The 25,978-nt window shown below is 34.9% G+C and overlaps 3 protein-coding genes across 5 annotated transcripts; 2 read left to right on the top strand and 1 right to left on the bottom strand.

Moving 5' to 3' along the window:
- Nucleotides 1-981: 981 nt before the first annotated feature.
- Nucleotides 982-5,710, bottom strand: LOC132171079 (vicianin hydrolase-like). The gene is made up of 12 exons (XM_059582299.1): nt 5,558-5,710; nt 5,136-5,205; nt 4,514-4,572; nt 4,343-4,418; nt 4,163-4,240; nt 3,543-3,630; nt 3,188-3,443; nt 2,512-2,627; nt 2,183-2,402; nt 1,841-1,931; nt 1,510-1,615; nt 982-1,150 (listed from the first exon to the last, which is right to left on the bottom strand). Exons 1-12 carry the CDS (start codon nt 5,708-5,710, stop codon nt 982-984), a joined length of 1,482 nt encoding a protein of 493 aa, XP_059438282.1.
- A 1,526-nt stretch (nt 5,711-7,236) lies between these two features.
- Nucleotides 7,237-12,917, top strand: LOC132191350 (protein neprosin-like). Of its 3 annotated transcripts, XM_059606325.1 has the most exons (8): nt 7,237-7,745; nt 9,643-9,706; nt 9,865-9,951; nt 11,145-11,336; nt 11,469-11,627; nt 12,006-12,050; nt 12,150-12,293; nt 12,379-12,917. In XM_059606325.1, exons 1-8 carry the CDS (start codon nt 7,684-7,686, stop codon nt 12,757-12,759), a joined length of 1,134 nt encoding a protein of 377 aa, XP_059462308.1. In that variant the 5' UTR covers nt 7,237-7,683; the 3' UTR covers nt 12,760-12,917. The 3 variants fall into 3 exon arrangements, with proteins under 3 accessions (XP_059462308.1, XP_059462315.1, XP_059462300.1); XM_059606332.1 differs by lacking the exon at nt 9,643-9,706 and having other exon boundaries at nt 7,241-7,745; XM_059606317.1 differs by lacking the exon at nt 7,237-7,745 and having other exon boundaries at nt 9,289-9,706.
- A 3,346-nt stretch (nt 12,918-16,263) lies between these two features.
- On the top strand, nt 16,264-18,375 carry LOC132187033 (ferredoxin, root R-B1-like). The gene is made up of 2 exons (XM_059601189.1): nt 16,264-16,439; nt 17,667-18,375. Exon 2 carries the CDS (start codon nt 17,681-17,683, stop codon nt 18,143-18,145), a length of 465 nt encoding a protein of 154 aa, XP_059457172.1. The 5' UTR covers nt 16,264-16,439; nt 17,667-17,680; the 3' UTR covers nt 18,146-18,375.
- Nucleotides 18,376-25,978: the final 7,603 nt, after the last annotated feature.

The following is a 25,978-nucleotide window of genomic DNA, read 5'->3' as shown; positions in this document are numbered from 1 at the left end:
TTTCAGAGAGCCTGGGGGTGAGAATAGAGCTTAATGGTCGAAGGGAATGGGGTATCTATAGGTGGAAAAAAGCTGAGAGCGCTGCAGGCTGTTCTAAAAGCAACGTATGTATGATACTATAGGGGCGTATGTATGGTATTGTTTACCCAGCAGACCACAGGCTGCATCGTACATTCGGGCATTAACTAGGGGTTATCCAAAAGTCAGCATATGTCTGGGTGGTCCCCATGCGTACGTCCTTATACTATTTGCAGGCGTACGTATGGTGGTCCACCTACGTACGTCCTTGTACTATTTGTAGACATACGTATGGTAGTCCCCTGGCATATGTCCGGTTAGAAAGTTTGAAATTTTCAAAATGCTCCTACAGCTATACCTAGTGACCCAAAACCCAATTTAACCTTCTAACTAAGCTGCCTAAGCTTAGTTAATTATTTGGGTCACTACAAAATGTTATTTGGACTTGAAAAAATAGCCATAAAATCATAAATTCGGTTATCTAAAAATTGCAAATTTCTACTCGATCCTTATATATGTCAGGAGAGAAAGAAACTCTATGATAATATGATTAATATACCTTTTTTTATTAGGTTAAGAGTCAAAATTGTCATGTATGCCTTAGCATGTGAGAAATATATACATGCTTCTTTTAACCACGAGTGATGAGCACATGCATTTTTAATAGAATTTCTCCAAACTATTTTTATGCTATTCGAAGAAGCATGTGTTTCACACACAGTTAAGAGACCCGTGACAATTTATGGACTGAATTGGAGAAAGTTTACACAAGTAGAATATATAAGATAAAGAAATCTCTCTTTCTGAGAATTAAATCTTATTTATTATTTAAGGAGAAATAGATAAAGTTTACAAAAGTAGAACATATAAAATAAAGAAATCTCTCATTCTGAGAGTTCATCTTATTTATTATTTTATAGCTTATTTTAGGATGAACTTCTTGAATCAATATCCTTTTACAGCTTATTTTAGGAGGAACTTCTTGAACCAATAGCAAGAGTCTTTGGGGTGTCTTTTTAAATTGTCGTTATAATCCACATAAGTGAGGCCATTCCGAATGAGGTAACCACTGTCCCATTCAAAGCTGTCAAGAAATGACCATGAATAGTATCCCTTCACATTTGTGCCCTCCCTGGACAAAATTTAACCGTTAATATCCTCAATCAAAATTGAGATGGAAAAATGCTCTATTGGTTTTTCAATTTATTTCTTAAGGTTAGAACTATTATAAAATAGATTCTTTTTTCTACCTTCTATTGATACCACGTCATATTGAATAAAAATCTGGCACGTGTCATCTTCTACATTGGGTATAACGTGGCAGTACCATTAAAAATTTAACAGAAGGTGAAAAAAAATATCTAATGGTTTTAACCTTAAAGAAGTTAAAAATGGTATATCTTTATCTATTTTTTTTAGCCCATAATACTTTAGAAAAAAGAAAAGGAAAAAAAAAAAAGAAGCCCATAATACTTGATGACAAACACTCACTCCATAGCTTTTAAAAGAGATCGTAAATGCAAGGCATAGTATCTTATCCTCCCAGTATCATTTTGGATATCTTTAAATGGTAAAGAAGAATCTGGATCACCAATTCCTACAAAAAAGAATATAATAAATACTAATGCACATAAAAATACTTTTCTAAAAAAGAAAAACAAAAAGTATTAGCAATACTAATGCACAGAAAAAAAAATTTCACTTACCCTCTCTAAATTGATAGATTGGTGAAACATTATAAATTTAGTGGTAGATTGAACGAGTTAAGTTTCCCCTAAAAAATAAAATAGGTAAATAAATATAAAGAGAGAAATTGTTATACCGTTCTCCGTTATGTATATAGCGGGATTGTTGTATTTTTCTTTTATGTACAAAAGAAGATTTCGGAATCCCATAGGTTGGGTGAACTTCTTCTGCAAAACCATTTACTCCATATGAGTTTAGTAAAATGGCATATATATGAAACATAGCTCAAAAAAATATTGAAATGCCCACGAAGGGAGAGAAAAGAATCTTCTCAATTTCTAGTGAAATTGAAAGGATCCATTTTATAATTAATATTTTATTTTATTGAATATGACGGTGTAAAATTTAATCTGAACATGAAATGGAGAAAATCCTGGCACTAATACTGAAGGGAGAGAGAGTTTATGTGTGTGTTTACATTAGTGAGAATGGCTTGCATATCAGTCCAAAAAGTGACGTTGACACCGTTTGCTGAGGGAGCGGTTTCTACCCAAGATGTGGAATAATAGTTTATACTAATAAAATCGAAGGACCCTTTTACCAACTTGGATTGAACTTTAGTAAATTTTGGCAATCGATTACCCACTACAGACTTTACTCTCTCGGGATAGTCACCATATATAACCGGATCGGCAAACCTGACAATATTGTGAATTATTAGCTATAAGGATAAAGTAGTACTTAATATACTTTTTTTAATTATTAAAAAAATGATATTTTTCCAAGAATGTATCTTACAACCCTTACCATCCAAAGAAAAAGTCCATAGCTCTAGAGGCGGCCTCGCGGCTGGAAGATGTCTTGTATTTTGGCTCAATCCCAGTGGTATAGAATGTGATCCCAATTTCCCCCTTCTGATTTGGCTGCACACATTCATATTAACTTAATCACAAGAGGTCCAGTATCTCATCCGCATATTAATTCTAATATTCAGCCCCTAAGCCTACTATCAGTGATGAACCTATGAGGGGCTAGTAGGGGCCAAGACTCTTTCATTTTACCAAAAAAAAAAAAAAAAACATTTATATGGTATCAGAGCCAAGATCACAGGGGACATAGGTATCTAACATCGAATTACACCAAAGTTCTCATCTTTTTTTTTTTTTTTCATATTACTTCTACTATTTTTCTATTTCTATTTTATTTTTTAAAATTGTCACATGGTATCATAGCCAAAATCTTGAGTTCAAAACTTGTCTCTATCATTCACATTCATTTGAATTAAGTATTTCATGTTAACATTCTCTATTACATGAGGGCTCAAACTCTCCCCCTCATGTAATAGAGAATGTTAAGATATAAATTAAATTATTAAATTCATTTATTACTATGTGCTTAAATTTTTGTTGAACGAAATAATTAACAAGGAGTAATATCATAGTCCTTTTAGTTTGCTTTCTTTTTCATCTTTTTCTATACAAACCTGATACTTGTCCTTGTATAATTTCACGGCAGCTCCATGAGCAAGAAGCAAGTTATGGCCGACAATATAAGGCTCAGTAGCAGAGTTACCGGCGGTAGTGCAATTCCGGACGTAATTCGAACATCTTCCAGGCGGAAAAGTACCACCACCGTACCCACTCACACTTAGTGCAATTGGTTCGGTCATTGTAAACCATAACTTGACTCGATCACCAAAAGTTTTGAAGCAAAAATCCGCATAATCTTGAAAATCATTCCTATATATTCATAAAACAGGACAATCACATTTATTGATATGGTAACATTAATTTTTTGAGCATTGGAGTGTATGTTTTTTTGTTGAATTGTTCACTTACACAAACTTGGGACTTAATGGTCCATCATATTCATCTTCAAGTGCTTGAGGAGGATCAAAGTGCATAAGAGTCACACATGGCTTAATACCTACCCACAATATATAATTTCATAAGGACATGCATGCATAGATTACAAAACAGTTTTATGTTTGTTCTTGTTTGTTCAAAGCAAAGATTTTAAAAATACTTTTATTTTTTTGAATAATTAAAAAACCTTTTTTGATTGACTGCTTTTTATTATATTTGGTGAATATTTGCATGCTTCATTTTTATTTTTATTTTAAATTCCACATATTTCGTGATAAACACCTATTTAGCCCCCTCTAGGTGTATTAGGAGTCTAGTTTATATTTTCAGTATTAGAGCCAAAGTCCAGAATTCGAACATTGACTCTGTCAATTCACCTCTCATTTAAATTAAATATTCCACATATTCGGCCTTACCTATTAAAAGAGAGTTTAATCACACACATGAGGAGAGTATAAGTATGGATTAGGTGATTAAATTTACCATTCCTATTAACTTAAGCTCTTACAAAAAGTAGTCTTATATAATTGACATGTATCTAATTAGAAATAAAAAATATATAGTTGAAAAAAAAAAAGGGTAAAGAATTTGACCATTCGACAAGAGCTCGTTGATGAGGTCGTAGTAGAATTTGACACCAAGTAGGTTCACTCCCCCGCTTACTTTGCCCTCTGTAAACATAATTGGTTCCATTAGAGAATTACATTGAATTGTTATGTTAATGGCACCCATCTTAAATGATTAATCATATATATATTAAACCATGATCTTACTTGGTAATACTCTAGACCATGAGATAGAAAATTTGAAAGAGTCTAATCCAATCGTTTTCAACAGTTGTACGTCCTCCTGTTCAATATTTTGATTATCAAAAGAAATAAAATAAATAAATTATATATATATATATATAGAGAGAGAGAGAGAGAGAGAGAGAAGCATTCTACCTTATAACGATGATAAAAGTCAGAGGCTACATCTGCATTTTTACCATCATGAATTTTTTCTGCCAAGCCACCAAGTAAATGTGTCAAAAAAAAAAAACAATAATAATTAGGAAATGTTAAGAATTCCAAACTCGTCAGAATATATAGCTTATAAACACCATAAGAGAGCCAAACTATCATTATAATTTAATTTGCCATTTTTTTTTTAAGTATAATTTGCCACTTAGGTGCATTTATTATTTCTCTTGTCATTTTATTTCCTTGGATAAATGAAAGTGAAAAAATGTCTTTTCTTTTCCACCCCAAAATTGTGTTATACACTTTATCACAGTAATGCTGTTTTTTTTATAGATATTTATCATACTCATTTTATATAGAACATCTTGTGTGTTTTATGCAAAGCTACTTGATCAAAAAAAAAAACCAAATGAAAAGTCGTTTAAAAAAGGACGCATATACATACCCCAAAATGAGTGTTAAAAATAACATTACTCTATCATTTAAGCTTGAGTTTGAAATATTCAATCGAAAGGAGCCAAATTTTCTTCACTATTTCCAACAAATTCATACGTCAAAGCTATATTACTTTTTTGTAGAGAGAGAGAGAGAGAGAGAGAGAGACCTGGACGTTTCTTGATGAAATTATCCCATGTGCTAGGTCCTCTTCCATCGATACTTGTTGCTCCTTCAATCTGGCCAAAAAAGAAATAATGTTCAGATTATATGTGCTTTTCCTTCTTCTTTTTGTTATTGGCACGGAAGGTAAAAAATATCAGGGATGAGGGGGTGGCCATATTGTCTATTCTGTTTAGGCGTGACCATAGAAATAGTTGCCCATTAGGATAGGATAAGCCTAGACGGTGGAAACTTCAAACGCTCTCTTAAACTCGATTGAGCCATAGTTTGACCTAGCTTCATCAAGGCATTGGTGAAACCGAAGGTGATTGATACTAACTAGGAATGAAGATTCTGATTGCAAGAGTCGATTCATGCCCTCATCAGTACTAAATGAAGCCTAAAAGTAGAGCATGTATTTATACATACCATGTAAGCAGCCGAAGCTGTTCCAAATATAAAATCATGAGGAAAACTGCTGCGGTTGAAAGGTATCGAATTGTCATTTGGTTTTGCACTTCCAATACACAAGGAGGCCAAGGCTAGAAGGCAGAATAGGAAAGGACCTTGATGAATTGCCATGTCTATGTTCGCTGCTTAAAGTTGGCTACCTTCGAGCTCTCCTATATAAAGAGTTTTGAGAGGGTGTTAAATCAGGCTTGCTCCAAATTCAATGTTTGGTTGCTGTTTTGAAAACAAATTTTCTATTTTTCTGTTTTTAAGACAACAAAACATATTTCATTTGCAACATACATGTTTGGAGGGTTTGTTTTGGTGAAAAAAAAAACATAAAAAATAAAAATAAACCACTAGAAACACGAAATATGGAAACAAACAGCAAAACTAAAAACAATTTTCTGTTTTGTTTGGCAAACCGGTTTTTGTTTTAGTTTCCGAGAAGTAGAAAAAAGTTAGGCAAATTGTATCCGCAAATAATTTCTAAAAACAGAAAACAATGCATCAAACTTTTGGACAATGGATTTCAAAACAGTTTCCACTCGAGAAAAAAAAAAGAACAAAAGAAAACTGTTTGGTGTTTCTACAAGGGATGTAAAAGACCAATTGGGATGTTTATCTATTGGTCCATTTCAATAGCTGAATCAAGAGAAACATGGGTGAAATTTTCAACTTAGTAAGCCAACACAAAACATATGCTGAAACATTTGCATGCAGAAAAATATGATGGAAACATAATTTTATAATTATTAAATTTGAAACATAATTTTATATTTATCTTTAGTCAAATCTATCATTGATACTCTTCCATAACAAAACTTCCTATTGATACTCTTCCATAACAAAACTTCCTTTCAGTTTTCATAAACATACATGTTTATCTATTGGTCCATTTCCAAATTTTTTATCTCATGAGCCGTGTAGATTGGCTTGTCTTGAAGGACTATCGTGAACTCAATCTTGCGGCCGCAGGAGAGCTTCTCTAGGTGAAGGTTATTCTCGTTGGTAGCGTGCAATAAAGTATGGTTGGTGAATCTGCAAACGGTGGGGAAAGAAAAATGCTCTGGGAAGCGGAAATGTTGGTGAAAAACGCTATGCCGACTTCAAATTCTAATTAATGCGATATTAACAAATAAGAGGCAATAAATAATTCAAGCACCAAAATATGTAGGGCAATAAAGCATTCAGACACAAGATATTTTGGTGACGAAGAAGAAACCTTTTAGAAACCGTTTTAAAAGTAAAACCTCTTCGAGCAGCCAAACCCAGAAAATCACTATCAAAAGATTATCTAGAGATTTTTTTTTTTTTTTTTTTGACATGTCCGCACAAGAGGGAGATGTAGGATTCGAACTAGTGACCTCCACTTCATTAAGCATGGTCCCAGCCGATTGAGTTACATCTTGGGGATGATTAGCTAGAGATTACAGACACTATACGTTAGGAAGACTTCCAATCCTTTACAAGACCTTGGCTCTATAAGATTGACAAGTTTACAACTTGTCTCCTTACTCACAATCTTCTTCAACATAATTCTCCTTTATTGGGTCCTTCCGATAGACTTCTCAATGAAGCACACAAAATCAAACTAATATAAATACTCTAAGAGTAACGATTTATAGTTCACAATATATGATCGCTCTTAGCTCAACCTCTGACGAACTCTAGGGTAGAAATCCGTACCTCTCAATGTCTATAATGATGCATTTATATCACATACAAAACCCTAAACCTGAGCCCACTTAAAAACACATTTTGGGCATAAAACCTATGGGGGTGTCCGGATAGGGTTAGTGCTTATCCGGACAGCAAGCTTCGAAGACGAAAAATACTGCTTGCTGGATTTGCCGTCTGGACAGGGTAAGGACCTGTCCGGACAGCCTCTGCTTTGGAGCTGGAGAATGACTCTGTGGTTTTGCTGTCCGGACAGCCTAGTCCCCTGTCCGGACAGCCACTGCAATATGGAAGAAATTCAAATTTCTTTGGATCTTTGGTTTTGAGCAACGGATTAGCCAACAAGAACTAACAGTGGCACCGACGGAGATGCTGACGAAGAGATTGAAAGAGTGCACTAGGGAAGCTACCACAAGCTTTATGGAATGGGGGAGCTGTTGTCGGCGAGCTTGTTAAAGATATCGGTGAACTTAAGAAGAAACCACCGGTAAACATAATCAACGTTTTTGTTTTTGTTTTTGTTTTTGATTTTTTTTTTTTTTTTTTGTCTGTGTGTGTGTGTGTGTGTGGAAGCGGAGGGTGATTTGGGAGATATTTGGAGGAATGTCTATATGTGGTATTGGGTGTAAAAGAGTGGGCAGTGAACTATGTTGGGTATTCTGTATGGGTGGAGAAAAAGAAATGAAGGTGAGGTGTTTGAAGAAATGCCTCAAAGAGTACTAAAGAGTACTAAGGACCGCTCTTGAAGAGCTTCCTCAAGGCACTGCTAGTGTGGGCTGTGGCCTGTGGGCTAAGCCCACATTGGCGGTGCTACCACCAAAGGAAGAGAAACCAAGACTACAAAGTGTTAGCCAACAAGCTCTGATACCATGAAAAAGTTTGAGAGAAGCTCTGTTTTGATAAACTTACCAACAATAAAGTAGTTCATTCATATATATATATATATATATATATATATATATAAAAGCTTAGTACAAGATAAATCACAAAGGAAGTAGAAACGACAAAGTACAAAAGGAAAGCCACATGTAGGCTAATATACTAAAGGCAAAAGTAAAACCAATTATGGAAAATGAGAAGACTTCTATCTTTGGTTGTCATGGAAGAGTACTCTTGTTGCTTGCTTAAATCCTGGAGAGAAGCAAAATATGACTGAGGGGTTGCTTGTCACAGGAAGCATGGAGAGCTGTTTGGTGGTGAATCCTGGCTGTGTTGGGCTGTCAGCTTGAATCATGGCTGGTTAATCACCTTGAATGATGGGATTTTATCCTCAACAAAGGCGGGGTGCTACAAAAAAGATTTTAGTAACATGAAATAAATTGGAAATTTAATCAAAATTGAAACAGTTTGGTCTTTTGCGGCCAATTCACATGAATCAATTTGATTAAGTTGCTAGGTCGAAGTATGAAAAATGAGTTAGCCAACATGCCAGAAAAACTTATGCATTACAACTGATTAATTACACCTATATCATACGAAAATACCAAAGTTAAAAGACTAGACAAAGGTGGTTCTATCCTAAAATAAAAATTAAATAACGGTACGATCTACTTTTTTTTTTTTGGAAAATTCACTTTACCCCCTGAAGTTTCATGGGTTTTTCAATTTGAACCCCAAAGTTTAAAAATTAACAATGTACCCCCCTAATGTTTCAAAAATTTTCAATTTAAACCTTCCGTTACTAATTTCCGTCAAATTGGACGGAAATTATAAAAAAAAATAAAAATAAAAATAAAAATAAAGCCTGAGGGTAATTACGTAATTTCATAAATTTTCGTCTAATTTGACGGAAATTAGTAACGGAAGGTTTAAATTGAAAATTTTTGAAACATTAGGGAGGTATATTGTTAATTTTTTAACTTTGGGGTTCAAATTGAAAAACCCTTGAAATTTCGGGGGGTAAAGTGGATTTTCCCTTCTTTTTTTTAATACGAATAAACATTTTAATTAAATCTCATAATTATGAAGCTTTCAAATTAGTTTATGTTTATCCTTACAAAAATTAAAATTACGCTAATTACGCAAATGGTTCTTAACAAAGCTAATATAGGAAAATATTTCTATTAGTCTAAGGTTAACACTTCCAAATTTTATCACTTCCTCACTTTATGTAAAGTTTTGGATTAAGATTAAATGGTATGCTGCCTTACCTTAACTTAGTTAAATGATTTCTATTTATAGAATATTCAGTTACAGAGAATTTCTATAAAGAAACAAAAAAGCCTTTGTATTTATAGAATCTTGATATGTTGTAAATATCAACATACAACACTAGCACAAAAACTTTGTTTTTGAATGGCCAATACCAAACTTATTAGAAGATGCATAGTTTTCATGCTAGCCCTATCTCTTGTGCTGAGTGATAAATTTGTTGGTGGACGAAGGATTGGTACCAAGGAAAGCAAAGAGCTAGATAAGCCACACAAAGGAACTGTCAAAACCATTCAGGTCATGCTAAACATTATGGCTTTCTTCATTTTTTATTTTTATTTTGATTCTAGACAATCTCTTTCTCTCTCCCTTTTCCTTTTCTTTTTTGTGGCTATGTATTTTTGGAGTGTATTCAGGCTTGCTTATCCGTGGTCTACAAATTAAAATCTTTGCAGGGTAAGGATGGTGACGTAATAGACTGTGTAGATATCTATCAACAACCTGCTTTTGACCATCCATTGCTCAAGAATCATACAATACAGGTTTCTTTATTGTTTTTCCAAACTCCAATTGATGTTTTACACTAAGGCTCCGTTTACTTCGACGTAAAATGGTTTTCAGAAAATGATTTCTGCATTTTACTGTGTTTACTTTGACGTAAAATAGTGGTCAACGGAAAATATTTTCTTTTTGACCGAAAATTCTTTTTTAATTTCCGGAAAATGGTTTACCGTAAATCATTTTCCAACTTTGAGCATCTCATTCTCAAATCGACGGACCTTGCCAAGACCCACCCAGAACCAAATCAACTACTTCCGCACTAAGTAGTTGCTTTAATTGAAAACATAGTTAAAATGTATAGCTTAAAAGTTGATAATTTTAAGTACAATTTTTCCTCTGTTTGCTGGGTTGCATTTCATGTGATGGTATATATCCATGCAAAAAAAGTTTACCTCAAATTGCATCAAACTTTTCCTAACCATAAATATTTAATTGAAATCATGGGTTAATTATCATAGATTAAAATTTGGGGAAAATACATTCTACCCCCCTGAACTATCCACTTATTTACACTTTTAACCCCAATGTTTAAAAAGTGACACCCCTCCCCAAAAAAAAAACTTCTAAATTGTTGCAATTCGATTATTCTGAATTTTTTTTTTCCCAAAATGCCCCCATCCCAAGTTAAAATTAAAATTAAAAATTAAAAATTAAGGGGTGGCCGACCACCCCAGTTGGGCCCGAAGCCACCCTAGACCGGCCACCCCTTAATTTTTAATTTTTTTTTAAAAAAAGAAACTTGGGATAGGGGCATTTTGGGACAAAAAAAAAAGGTCAAAATGGTCGAATTACAACAATTTGGAAGTTGATGGGGGTAAAGTGTCACTTTTTAAAAATTGAGGTTAAAATTGCAAATGGATGGATAGTTCATGGGGTAAAATGTATTTTCCCGTAAAAATTTTGAACTCAAGACATCTGCTTTGATACCATATTAAATTAGAAGTTGTCCTAAGATAATAAAAAATATAATTTTTTAATTAATATGCTCATTAACATGGATCTTGGGAAAGTTGTGATAGGAATTAATTACACTAGCTAACTACTTAAGAAATATAAAATTGATCCAATTAATAAGAAATGCATTATAAATTTTGGGTTTGGCATTTTATTCCGGTAATTGAGGAGTAAGACCATAACTATATATAGTAATTTGCATTGGTTTGTGGTTACTCAGATGGAATCCAGTTCAATTCCAAATGTAACAAATGGAGAATCCTACAATGCTGAGTTGTTTCAAGGTTGGCATGTGAATGGAGAATGCCCTGAAGGAACAATCCCAATTAGAAATTCACGAGCGGATGAATATTATGCACCCCATACTACACCCCAAGTTACACTTGAACAAGATTATGTTGCTGGTTATGAGGTAAATCATATATATTATCATGAAAAACTAATTAAAATTCATTGAATTACTAATTTCAAATTAGATTTCTTTGATTTATTGACCAATTTTTTCCTTTTTTTTTTTTAACGTTTGAATTATATTTCAAATTAGTACGCTACAGCTTATATGGAAAAGGGCCACTTCTATGGAGCAAATGCATATCTTAACTTATGGAACCCAGTGATAAATGATGGGCACCTTAGCACTTCTCAAATATGGATTTTATCAGGTACTCTTAGCGACACAAACATGATTGAAGTTGGATGGCAGGTAATTAAGTTTGATCAAATATGGTTTAACACTTGCTTTTGATTAATTTTGAGTGTATGCAAGTAAATCTAAATGTTGAAATTGTTGGATTATATATAATGTTATATGTAGTGTTGTCCCACATGGGTTATGTATATGTAGTGTCTATACTATTAGCCTTACTATTACCCGTATATATAGGCCCCCTTTGTTAAGTATTAAGTTTAATTCAATATATAATCTTATTCTCAACAGAAACAAGTACATTAAAAACTTTTGGATTTCGGATGTGGGGAGGAAGTGATGTAATTATAATGAAATATTTCAAAACAAAAATCATGTAACATACAAATCAAGCACTTGTAGAATAATTTCTCACCAATAATTTCATGGCTCCAGGTAACTACGCTTTCCAAGGAACCAGAGCTTTTCATATTCTGGACTGTAAGTAATCCCCATCAAAGCATGCACTCATATACATTGCATTCTTGCAATTAATTACATCTGAGTTGATCCTTACCATGCTATGTATTTGTTTGTAAGCGTGATAACGGCAAGGTTGGGTGTTTAAATCTCAACTGTCCTGGTTTTGTGCAAACTAGCCGTAGAATTGCACTTGGTTCTTCCTTAAGCCCCGTTTCAAGGTACATGGGAAGCCAATTTGAGATAGGGATAACTATATACAAGGTAATATATATCTATTTCTTGTAAATTCAATTTCTAGTTCATGAGTAAATATTTCTTCAACTTAATTACTTATTATGTGCTTTAGAGTTATGGAAATTGGTATCTACGAGTGCAAAATGAGGTACTTGGATATTGGCCTCGATCCCTCTTCACAAATTTAGCAGCCGTTGGTGAAAAAGTGATGTGGGGTGGAACGGTTTACAGCTCAGGGACGAAAGACGGCAGTCACACATCAGCTCAAATGGGGAGCGGAAGTTTTCCGAATGAAGGCTTTGGAAAAGCAAGTTATATTCGCAATCTTCAATACATGAATGGGGATGGCACATTCGAGGATGCTGACAAGGGACTGCGAACATTTGCAACAAGACCTGCGTGCTACAATATAAGTTTGGAAAACAATAAGAAAGGAGCCTATAGAACCCATTTCTATTTTGGGGGCCCTGGGTTTTCAATAGCATGTCCTTAATTAGAAAGGAAAGAAGAAAACTTAGTAGAGTACTAATAAATCACATATTGGAGGGGTCAAAATGTCCAAAACAATAATGATATCACCAGAGCTGGTGTCCTCCAATATTTGTATTTTCAATAATACTGTTAATAAGTTGATATTTGGTCATTCCATAAGATTTTGTACTTATACCTAAATGTCAAATGAAGATGATCAAATGACAAAAACAAAAGCAGAAACAAAATCTCCACACTATACTGACTCCAAAGTGTTCGAGATCAACTAGTGAAAGATTATGCAAATGTTGGACAAAAAATTAATATGGCCATTAATTATTATTATTATTTTATTTTATTTTTCTAATTGTGTTGTTAATTTCATTTTCATTAAAAGTAATTTTATTTCCTACTCTAAACAAGGGAGGATTCTCCTACAAACACCAATTTAAACGTGGCACACTAGAAGTTTGAACGCCCATCAAACAAAACTTGATCTCTGGAAATGATACAAGGAGGAGTGCATCCCATACCAACTGATGTGAAAAAGTAAATATCATGATTTGGGAAAAATGCTAGCAACATTTGCTTCAAATTTACAATTGGAGCCCTTTGAAATTAGTTATAAAGCCCAATATCACCTGTTAATTAAGGAATTAATGTATCAATTTGTGCTCTAGAATGTAAGTTTAATTAAGGTGAAAAGCCCAATATCACCATTCAAGAGAGAATTTTAGAGAGGAGAATTTGGAGGCTACTTTCTAGGAGTTGTTTTCGGTTATTTCTTTTCTCTTTATTTTAATTATGTGTAACTAACTCTTTAGTTATGGGCTAGATTGAAGTCCTAATCATGTTTTTTTAGGATTTCATTATTGGCGCCTTTGTTACAATCATATTTTGGTATATTTAAATTGATTATTTCCTGCTTTATTGAATTTATCATATGAATGTGCCTGATCAATATATGCATGTGGTATGGATTAATTATTTAAGTCAATTTGGATGACCAAGTCCTGGGCTTAATAGAGTGACAAGGAATCTCGTCATCGGGGTTCTTGAATTAATCAACATAGAAAACCGGGAGTAAACACCCATGCCTTATATTTCATGTGTTTGTCAATTTTCATATATTTATGTTTTCTTAAAGAACAACTTAGTAGACACCCATGCTAAATCCAAAGAAAAGAATTAGAGTAGACACACGTGCTTAATTCGTTGCTTAGGGAGATCCATAACTTAAGGAGTATACACCCATGCCCTTAGGTTAGCAAACATTAAATATGCTGGTATGATTAGCGCATTGGCATATTGTTATTTTAATTAGTCTGATTAGTGGTGGATGTCGAATCCCTAACACTTTCATTTATCTTTATCTCTTTTCATTATATCAATTTCGTGGCAAATCTTGATATTTAATTTAGAAAATTAATTCTAGGCAAAATCAATAATCCTCGTGGAAATGGTCTCGTATTTGCCTAACTATACTATTGTTTGATCTTGTGTACTTGCGAGTAAAACGTACATTTATTCGCCTATTAATTTAGGTGGATATTTGCACAACAAAATACAAGAGTAAGTCTAACGACTTAGTGAGTAAAAATCCACATGGTACTTATGCTATTTAGTGATCAACTCCGTTTGATAAAGTATACAGTATTTCAGACATAATAGTTATTCATGAATGCCGTATAGATATAATATATGTTATAATATGAGAATCATGTCATAGTTCAACTGTATGATTTACTAGAGATATTGCCCCCTTCTTAGCAGGGTTGGCACTCTCTCAAGGGACCTGCAATACAATGTCGATGCCTCGACCATTATACACTACCATCCATAACACTAGCAGCCTGGTCGAGTCCGACCTCGGGTTGTAACACCCCACCCCATTGACACACAATATTGTCAGTTTTTTGCTCCCCCAAACCAGGAGGTCACCCATCTTAGTACTACTCTAGCTTAATTGCGGAGTTCTGATGGAATCATAACCATTACGGCTTTAAAATGTATTGTTGTCATGAAGGGTGTAAATATACATATAATGTAACAATCCAGGAAAAAGCGCTAGTTACATCTGCGCTATTACTCCAAAATGACTAGTCAATTTGAAACTTTCCTAAAATTTATTATAAAACCCAGTTTCACCTAGTAACTAGGCAATGTGGGACTTAGCACTCATAACTATCTTTATAAACCATACACTCTATGTGAGCTTCTTCTCATCTTCCCACTATGGGACCAGGATGTTACATATAAACACATCTCCATCTCCATACCCAAGCAATGTGAGACACCACAATCATCCCCCTTAGGACCCAGCATCCCCACTGGCGACCCTCATAGGATCAACCCATTCTTGGCATCCCAGCGAATGCCTGCTAGCGACCTTCATGGGCTTGTACATGCTCCCCCCATCTCAGGCTGGACAATGACTCTGATACCATTTTCAACACCCCACCCCATTGACACACAATATTGTTCGCTTTTGGCTCCCTTGAACTAGACTTCCCAAGAGGTCACCCATCCTGGTACTACTCTCGCATAAACTCGCTTAACTACAAAGTTTTAATAGGATCATGACCATCATGGCTTTAAAACGCGTTATTGTCATGAATGATGTAAATATAGATATAAACATATCTTTATCTCCATACCCAGGCGATGTGGGACGCCACGCGGGTAGCACACGCCACTAATGATGCATATCCTGTAGTGACCCACTTGTTAAAGCTGCACCAGTCACGAAATAACTATTGGATCTAAGGCCCATATATCACATCTACACGCACATTTGACCATAGAGTTAACATGTATAATAAGCTCAAGGTTGTTATCCCGTACGTACCAGTGAACCATGTCATACGATACAATTAGTCTTGTCCGTATTTTACATGCATGCTATTACAAGTCTCATTATCTCATTATCTTATTAAGTAGCACATATTTACAAAATGTAGAGTTCATAACATAGCAAAATGTATTTCATGAGAGTTGTAAAAATGTATGTTTTGGTACACAAAATATAGTTGTGCACGAAAAAAGTAACAGCTAGTATAATGTGAGTTTGTATTCACTCGAATCATATACGAAATGATTGAATGGTTTCAATAAAAAAAAAAAAAAAAAAAAAAAAACTTATTTATCTTTAAAATCACAATTAAATTTATGATAAATTACTATTAAATTTTAATAGAATAATAATTTTAAATGTCATATCAATTTTAAAGAAATAAATAATTAAAAAAAAATGAAAATCACATTTATATTTTTTTGTTTACAAGAAACCCATGTGCACAACAATAAAGGACCCACCATCCCACCCTCAAAAGAACAGACACAAATCTAGAGTGATTTTAGAGAGAACACGGGCATACTGCACGCCAATATGTTTTAAATTTTTTTTTTTAATAATTAAAATATTAAAAAATATTATTTTAATATTAAAAAATATTAAAAAACACGACATACAGTGTTCTCAATATCATCACTCCACAAATCTAAGAGGAAAACAAATCCCGCACGAGACCCAACAAAGGTCATGACTCATGAAGCCACCTGACTCCCACTCTCCATATATAATTATATAAACCATCGACCACTTTTAGTTCTTAGGGCACGCTCCGTCGCAGATCCTTTGGACTCTCCGCTATCAAAATCACGCTGTACTTTGGGATTCTGATCTGATCGTCCCCTCCACCTGTAAGATTACCTGCTGACCTTTCTTGGGTCCCAATTCATTTTCTTTATCTCATTGATATTGGTCTTGTTCTTTTGATTCTTGCATCTTTCTGTCGTTTAATCTTTGTGATCCGTGTGTTTCTTTCTTAGTCTTACACTTTATAATATGATGTTGAATCTGATTCAAGTTTGATGAGTCAACGTTGTTAATGCTTATTTATAAGTTGGATTGTTCCTTTCTGTTTCAGAATTTTTGCTCTTTTCTTAATATGATTATTTCGGCCTTTTACTTTTGTGGGTCTATCTTGTCAGATCTGCATATTAATTTTCATCTTTTGGGTTTTAATGTTTTGTTTGGCTGGACCCATTTCACTTACTTGGGGGGGTCGGTTTGTTTTGCCACGATAATTCCCTCTAGATGTTTTTTTCAAGGCAAAATAATGTTATTTAATCCCCCATCTATCGACATGGATATCTAATTTGTGAAGTGTGTGGAAATTATATGATGTGACTTTGGTCTTCTCTGTCTTTTTACTTCATTTTTATGATCTTTTTGTTGCAATTCCTCTGTAAGAGAAGCAAATGAAATAGAAAAGTCCAAAATAATTATTATATTTTTTGCCCTTGTATATTGTAAACAAATCATTTTTCGTGAATGGTATATTGGCATTTTAAATTTGTTATGTTTAAACATCATTTTCTGCTCATGATGGAAGGTGTTCGTAATATCATTCCTGCTAAATCCTCTTGTATTTCTGACTCCATTTTTGCTTGTAATGGGAACGAAATATTGTTTTTGGTACTTTTTGTCTGATTATTCGCATTTCTATTATTTCTTCTTGTTTGCTTCACTTGCCATATTAAAGCATAAATTAATTCAGTGCATCAAAGTTATTTGGTCCTGTTTATGGATTATAAATTACCACAACCAAAATGGAGAAACAACTTTCAAACAAGATGCTGTAACCGGTTGAATGGCATCTTGCTGCATGTGTTTCTAGTTTCTCATGCAGGATGAAGTTTCTACCTCTTGCACGTAGAGAAATGCTATTCAAGGTTAAGACTGTGCCCTGACTTAATTGAACCTAGACAATATATTTATCATCTATAGGTTCAAATATGATAAAGATGTAGAACAGAACCCTTTACATTTGTCCTTTAAAACGCAGACGTAATTTTGAATATATAGTTACTACTTGGTTGACTGTAGTATTTGTATATTAATCAAGAATTCATTATATTGTCTAGGTTCAAGTGTAGATATGGCGACTGTGAATATGTCGACCTTTAGAGTCCCAATGTCATGCTTGTTCAAGAGTGCCCCTGCGAGCAGATCCTGTGCCTTAATTAAGAGTCCATCTTCCTTTGGTTCTGTAAAATGCGTCTCCAAAATGTTTGGCTTGAAGGCTTCTCCCTTCAAAGTATCTGCAATGGCAGTGTACAAAGTGAAACTGATCGGACCCGATGGTGAAGAGAATGAATTCGATGCTCCCGACGATTGTTACATCCTTGATTCAGCTGAAAATGCCGGACTGGAGTTGCCTTACTCGTGCAGGGCCGGGGCGTGCTCTACTTGTGCCGGGCAGATGGCTTCAGGATCGGTGGACCAATCAGATGGATCATTTCTGGATGACCAGCAGATCGAGAAGGGGTATGTGCTGACTTGCGTCTCATACCCGACTTCAGACTCTGTGATACACACCCATAAGGAAGGTGATCTTTACTGAGAGTAATGTCCTGTGTGCCTTGCCGGCCTGTTGATTACCTGAGTGGGGGGGATCTTTGCAAGACTAGAATTGTATTTGTGAGCCAAATGGTGGTGTGGCTATTTAGTTTCAGAGTATATGCATGCATTATTGCAATTTAATGACAAGCACTCAGTAGTTTTGAAGCATGAATTCTCCTGAATCTTGTTCAAAAATAATGAACTGCTGCTGGTGTATGGCTATTTAGCTTCTGTGCTGCCATTTTTCCTAGTCTATGGTTAATTGCAGTTTGATGACAAGCATCGGTAGCAGGCTATGGATAATAATGCTTCTGAGTAGCTCATTTGGGAAAATGCAAAGCCTTTATCATGAATTGACCTTGATCAGGAGTAGGCTACAAATATACATAATTACAATATACGGCACTTCCATACTTGTGATTTTGGAATGATTTTCTCAACGGCGTTGATATATATATATAGGTCTTAAAAAGCAAACGATCAAGCCTGGAAGAGAAAAAGGTCATTGATTTCAATTTACATGTAGGGTGACTGTTTATATCCAGAAGCTAGTCGAATTTGTGTACTCATTAGAACATCAACTTTTCCTTGTTATTTTTTCGAAAATAGAGAGAAGTCTAAAGCTCCGTTTGTTTCGCCATAAAATGATTTACAGAAAATGTTTTACATATTTTCGGGTGTTTAGCGTGACGTAAAATAATAGTTAATGAAAAATATTTTCTCTTTGATTGAAAATTCTTCTTTAATTTTAGGAAAATGGTTTACGGTTGAGCATCTCATTCTAGAATTGACGGACCATACCAAGACCCGCCCAAGACCCCGCAGGGACATGACCGAAACCTGCTCGAGACTTGATCGAGAACCGCCTGACACCTGCTTAGGACCCTGTCCAAGACATGCTCGGGACTTGCCCAGGACCCGCTTGTGACCTCGTCAAGACCTAATCGAACATGCTTGGAAACCCGTCAGGACTCGACTGGACTTGCTCGGGACTGGGCTGGGACCTACCCGGGACCCGCCCGAGAACCCACCGCAACCTGACCGGGACCCGCTCGGGACCTGCTTGAGACCTACCCAGGAATTGACTGGGACTCGCTCGGGACCTGTTCGAGACTCAATCAGACCTGCCTGAGATCCGCCTGGGACCCGCTTAGGACCTACCCGGGACTTGATCGGGACCCGCCCGAGACTTGCCTAGGACCCGCCCTGGACCCGCCTGAGACCTCGCCGGCACCCGCCCGAGAACTAATCGGGACTCGCTCGAGACTTGACCAGGACCCGCCAGGGACCCCGCCGGGACTTGACCGGGACCCACCCGGGACTTGACCAGGGACCTGACCTGGACCCGCTCAGAATTTGATTAGGACTTGACCGGGACTCATTCAGGAGTTAACCGGGACCTGCCCAAGACTTGCCTAGGACCCGACCGGACCTGTTTGGGAACCACCCCAAACTTACTCGGGACCCGCTCCGGGACCCCGGTTGGACTTGCCTCGAACCTGACCGGACATGCCCAGGAAGTGCCCGGGACCTCGCCAGGACATGCCTGAGACTTGATCGGGACCCGCCTATGACTTGACTGACCGGGACCTGCTCGGGACTCGCCCAGGACCCACTCGGGACCTGCCCGAGACCCACTTGGGACCTGCACGGGACCCACTCGAGACCTACCCGGGACCTGATCGGGACCTGCCTAGAACCCACTTGGGACTTACCCGGGACCTGACTGGGACCCGCCCAGGACTTGATCGGGACACGACTGGGCATGCATGGAACTACGTGGGACCTTGCCAGAACTTACCTGGGACCTGCCCGATCAAGTCTCGAGGGGGTCCCAGTCAAGTCTCTGGCAGGTCCCAGTCAAGTTCAGGGCGGGTCCCGAGCAAGTCTAGTCGGGTCCTGGGGGCTCCCGGTCAAGTCTCGGGCGGGTATTTTTATATTTTATTTTTTAAATTATTGTATATTAGTATTTTTATGTTGTGTATATAAAAAATATTTGTGATTTTCCGTGCGCACGCCAAACGCCGAAAATGTTTTCATCGTAAAATATTTTGCTGTAAAATAACTTCCCTGAAAATATTTTACGCCGAAACAAACGGAGCCTAAAAATGTAAAAATAAAAAATAGAAGTATATACTGCAACGATTCAAGAAAAATATTAGTTAATTTGCACTATTACTTCAAAAGGATTAATCAATATGAAACTATGTTATAGATTCATTATTGGGTTGCATCCGGTGTGCAACTGTAGCACCCCAGATTTTTAAAGTCTTATTTTAGAGATATTAATTTGATGCTATTAATGTTCATATTAGGTAATGACATTTACTTTGAGGTTGAGATATTTATTGATGATATTAGGTAATAATATTTATTCTTGAGGAACTTATTAGATCTTATGAATATTATTGAAATGAATATTGATTTGAGGTTATTATATCATGATGATGATTTTATATTGATTATTTTATTGGGAGATTTAAGAGATATGATAATTGATGATTGATTGGTATAATTTGGAGTATGATTGTAATAATTGGTGATATAATAAGATAGTATATGGTAGGTATAAGGATGGTAGAATAAGAAGGTAGAATAGTATATGGTTGGTGAAATAGTATAGGGTTAGTGGAATAGTGTAGGGTTGGTGGAATAGTGTAGGGTTGGTGAAATAGTATAGGGTTGGTGAAATAGTATTTGATTTTCTCCTATAAATAGAGCTCTTCTCCTTCAGAATTTTCACAACTCATCTCCTCTCCCATCTCTTGCATATATTCTTCCTTCTTCCGCTTTTTACTCGGTCTTTCTTCTTTCTAAGAGAGTTTAGGCGAGAGAGAGAGAGAGAGAGAGAGAGAGAGAAAGTCAGTGAAGGGATTGTTATGGGTATGGACCAACTGCAGCAGAACGGGTTTCAAGTAATTACCTTTGATGATCCATTCATGTAATCCACTGTAAGTATTCTTACTTACTGAGTATGATATTGATATCCAATAATACGGATTTTTGTGATTTTATAACTTGTCTAGCATTTTGCTATATATATGATTCAACAATGATTTATATTGTCGGAAATCAATTGACTCACTACTTCACAGTTTTTTGTAGTGCTTGCAGGAATGGAAAATCAAGGTAATTATGCAGTTGTGATTAGAGATTTATATTGAGATGTACAGAGATTCCAAGTTGGTTAAGTTTTGTCTAGAGTTTAGACTGTCGGATAGATTTGTATAAATGCCTTGTACGACATAGCTTTGGGTATTTTTGTATAAAGAAAAGTATTTTAACAGTATACTTTTGTATTGATAATTACAGTTTTTCCGCTATATGAGATATGAGATCGTTACAATAATGGTATCAGAGCCACCTAGTAACGCCAGGTCATGTGGTATTGAAGCACTGCATGACGTTTTAAGAGGGGGAGTTTGTAACACCCCGGTCCCATATTGGGAAGATGAGAAGAAGCCCACATTGAGTGGGTAGTTTATAGAGATAGTCATGGGTGCTAAGTCTCACATTGCCTAGTTACTAGGTGAAACTGGGCTAGAAATATTGGAATGTTACAAATGGTATCAAAGCATTACCCAACCTGAGATGGTGGGAGTGTGCACAAGCCTATGAGGGTCGCTAGTGGACACACGTTGGTGATGCCAAAAGTGGGTTATATTATAATGGTGTCAGTTAAGACACAATGAAATGTATAAGGGCCAAAAAGTTAAGGGCCGAGAATGAAGAAATTCCCTGAGGATTGCCAACGGTGACACTGGTGCCCAAGAAGAGTGCTTGTAGAGTCTCACATCGCCTGGGTATGGAATATGTTATGATATTTATTTATGAACAGATTGAATTTAAAAATTTTTTTATAGTAACTTGAGTAAGTTATGGTTCAAGTGTGATTTGTTTTTAATTTGGGTTGCTCAATTTGGAGATAGGTGGTAATTTATGGGCTTTAATTTCGAGGACGAAATTCTAATAAGGAGGGAAGATTGTAGCAACCCAGATTTTTAAAGTCTTATTTTAGATATTAAATTGATGCTATGATTATATTAATATTCATATTAGGTAATGGCATTTACTTTGAGGTTGAGATATTTATTGATGATATTAGGTAATAATATTTATTCTTGAGGAACTTATTAGATCTTATGAATATTATTGGAATGAATATTGATTTGAAGTTATTATATCATGATGATGATTTTATATTGATTATTTTATTGGGAGATTTAAGAGATATGATAATTGATGATTGATTGGTATAATTTGGAGTATGATTGTAATAATTGGTGATATAATAAGATAGTATATGGTAGGTATAAGGATGGTAGAATAAGAAGATAGAATAGTATATGGTTGGTGAAATAGTATATGGTTGGTGGAATAGTGTAGGGTTGGTGGAATAGTGTAGGGTTGGTGGAATAGTATAGGGTTGGTGGAATAGTGTAGGGTTGGTGGAATAGTATAGGGTTGGTGAAATAGTATAGGGTTGGTGAAATAGTATTTGATTTTCTCCTATAAATAGAGCTCTTCTCCTTCACAATTTTCACAACTCATCTCCTCTCCCATCTCTTGCATATATTCTTCATTCTTCCGCTTTTTACTCGGTCTTTCTTCTTTCTAAGAGTGTTTAAGAGAGAGAGAGAGAGAGAAAGTCAGTGAAGTGATTGTTATGAGTATGGACCAACTGCAGCAGAACGGGTTTCAAGTAATTACCTTTGATGATCCATTCATGTAATCCACTGTAAGTATTCTTACTTACTGAGTATGATATTGATATCCAATAATACGGATTTTTGTGGTTTTATAACTTGTCTAGCATTTTGCTATATATGATTCAACAATGATTTATATTGTCGGAAATCAATTGACTCACTACTTCACAGTTTTTTGTAGTGCTTGCAGGAATGAAAAATCAAGGTAATTATGCAGTTGTGATTAAAGATTCATATTGAGATGTACAGAGATTCCAAGTTGGTTAAGTTTTGTCTAGAGTTTAGACTGTCGGATAGATTTGTATAAATGCCTTGTACGACATAGCTTTGGGTATTTTTTGTATAAAGAAAAGTATTTTAACAGTATACTTTTGTATTGATAATTACAGTTTTTCCGCTATATGAGATGAGGTTGTTACAGCAACCCTAGCAGCTATCTAGCCAGTGAACAAGCAACATCCTAGCACCATGACGGCTTTGTCTCACTGTTGGGCGCCACACCATACTATCATCTTCTATGTGGGAATTAGATTTGACAAATTCTTGTAATATCTAAAACAAAAATCATGAGTAATTTTTTTTTTTTTTTAAGAGAACATCATGAGTAATTAATCGACTACTAAGAGAGCAATATTATAATAATACTGTCAAACTTACATGAAAAATCCTTCAGCTGTAGAGGAAAAAATCTGATCAGTCTACAATGATAAAATAGAGATTACAATAAAAATATGCCTAACTCTTGAGTTCACAACAAATTAGGTAAAATATAAGGATATTACTCTCTAGGAACAATTACAACCTTAATAGAATAAATATATAACGAAGAATTCTACTTTGAATTACAACTCTATCCGGATAGTTTTTATTCTAATAAAACCTTGCCTTTTCTTTTTGTGTTTGGCACGCTAGTTAAAAACATCATTATAAGCAAATTTGAACCGCACTCCAAATGTCTTATGAACACCCATATCTCTTAGGAGCAAGTGTAGCCATAATTAGGGGTGTACAACCGATTGTAATTGCGGTTATTTTCTCATAACTATAACTGCACCTGGTTTAGGCAGTTATTCAATTTTAAATAACCGCAACCGGCATGGCAATTGGGGTTATTGAAGATGGGTTATAAACCGGTTATTAATCGGTTTTCATAAATACTTTCATCATTTTTTTTTCTTTAATATAAAACTTCAATTTGTTAATTCAAATAAGAAATACTGTTTATATTTCATAATATATCGTTAATTCAAACTATTAAAGTATTAACATCGATAAATTAATAGCACATTCTATATAATATTAACACTGGATTCTCCTTTCACTTCATTTCATAATATATTGGCAATCTAATTGTTTGTTTCCACTGGATTCTCATCTCACGTATCCATATTAACATCAATAAATTCATAGCACATTCTATATAGATTTAGGTTCCATTTAGTTTGCGGAATAGACTTTTGAAATGAAATGACTATTCCTATAGAATCATCATTCTTTTATTTTTTGTAGGGGTCAATTTCTATGAATAGTTATTACCACGGGAATAACTAATTCCTTACATATAAGAATAGCTATTCCTCTAAAAAATGAGAAGAGTAGCTATTTATGATGGAATGGACAAGGTTTTCCAAAAAATCTTTTTTTTTTAAAAAAAATAAAAAAATTCTTTCAAACTTAAAAATAAAAAAATGTTGAACATGTGGGTGGCTAGCCACTGCAGAAAACCCTCGCGGCCACCCCGGGTAAGAATCGGGGTGGCTAGTTCGATTCACATTGCAGCCACCCCTCTCGACTCTTGAGGTTGGCAGTGACCACCCCTGGAGGGCTCCTAAGGTGGTTGTGGCCACCTCGATGCCATAGGAGGTGGCCACACCAACCAGGGCCAGCCCAACCGCTAGGTGAGCTAGGCCGGCTCGTAGAGCCCCGATTTCATAAGCCCCAAAAAAAAAAATTTCTAAGGCCAAAAAAAAAAAAAAAAAAAAAAAATTTGCACAAAAATTTAAGACCCTCAAGATGCCTAAAAAAATATTATTACTTGTTTATAATATTAAGGTTCTCAACATGCTTTCTAGAGGTCAACTTGCTTTAAAAAAAATAATATTATTTTTTTATAATATGGAGGTCGTAGCATGCTTTCTGCAGAACGGCCACAAGGCCCTCAACATGTTTGAAAATATATATATGTTATTTGTTTATAGTAATGAGGCCCTCAACATGCTTTCTTAAGACCCTCAATATGCTTTAAAAAAATAATTTTATTTTTTTTATAATATTGAGGCCCTTAGCATGCTTTCGCTGCACAACGACCACAACATGCTTTCCTGGCTGTACAATAAAAAATAAAACAATAAAATCACAACTCAGTTTTATTGTTCTATTTTTTTATATATATAAATAGTGTTTGTTTAATTTTTTAATATTTTTAATCAAATATTTTTACCAAAAAATATGCATCTGGATATGAAAAACTTTAAAAAATAAAAATAAAAATAAAAAAGTAGAAAAGCTGATTGAATCTCAAAGAGGAGCTCTAAATAAATTTGTTATTAGCAATAAACAAAATATAGATGATAATTTAGGTGAAAAAACTTGTAAATGAACAAGAAATTCATAAAAAAGAATTAGAAAATAATGAAAATACTATTAATATATCTGAGTCTATTGGCACAAATATTTTAATAGTATCTAACTCTATCCCTTTCCTCATTTGAATAGGGAAAAAAAAAAAAAACTCTATTGTTACAAATATTTATGACCCAGGTCAATAGAAAAATACTGATGCAAAATTAAGGGATTTATTAGTAGAAAATGGGTCAAATAAGATAGTAATATAGATTTTCTTAAAGATGAGAACTCTAAGCATTTTTTTAGTACATATTATATACGGAAATTATCAAATGAGGAAAAACATAATAGAAAATCACTAGTTTATTCAAAAGATTTAAATAGAGTATTTTGGGGAGAATAATGATTTTTAAATAAAAATATAATAACAATAATATTAAAATAAATATTATTTAATTAATATTTAAATATTTTAAAAAATAAAGTTTTATTTAAAAGTTTCGCCTAAGGCCCTAAAAACCATTGGATCGGCCTGACGCCACCCCAAGGGTTTTTAGTTG

The sequence above is a fragment of the Corylus avellana genome, chromosome ca1 (genome assembly GCF_901000735.1).
Source record: "Corylus avellana chromosome ca1, CavTom2PMs-1.0".
Lineage (NCBI taxonomy): Eukaryota > Viridiplantae > Streptophyta > Magnoliopsida > Fagales > Betulaceae > Corylus > Corylus avellana.
The sequence above is the reverse complement of the archived record's forward strand: the minus strand, read 5'-3'. Positions and strand labels throughout refer to the sequence as shown.

Bases quoted from the DNA above. Each gene is read 5' to 3' on its own strand.
- LOC132171079 (XM_059582299.1), bottom strand. From the start codon at position 5,710: ATGGCAATTCATCAAGGTCCTTTCCTATTCTGCCTTCTAGCCTTGGCC. The intron at 4,241-4,342 runs GTAAGATCATGG...TTATGTTTACAG, and splicing joins ATGGTCTAGAGTATTACCAA to AGGGCAAAGTAAGCGGGGGA. The intron at 1,616-1,840 runs GTATAACAATTT...TCTTTTTTGTAG, and splicing joins TATATACATAACGGAGAACG to GAATTGGTGATCCAGATTCT.
- LOC132191350 (XM_059606317.1), top strand. From the start codon at position 9,554: ATGGCCAATACCAAACTTATTAGAAGATGCATAGTTTTCATGCTAGCC. The intron at 9,707-9,864 runs GTCATGCTAAAC...AAATCTTTGCAG, and splicing joins GAACTGTCAAAACCATTCAG to GGTAAGGATGGTGACGTAAT. The intron at 9,952-11,144 runs GTTTCTTTATTG...GTGGTTACTCAG, and splicing joins TCAAGAATCATACAATACAG to ATGGAATCCAGTTCAATTCC.
- LOC132187033 (XM_059601189.1), top strand. From the start codon at position 17,681: ATGGCGACTGTGAATATGTCGACCTTTAGAGTCCCAATGTCATGCTTG.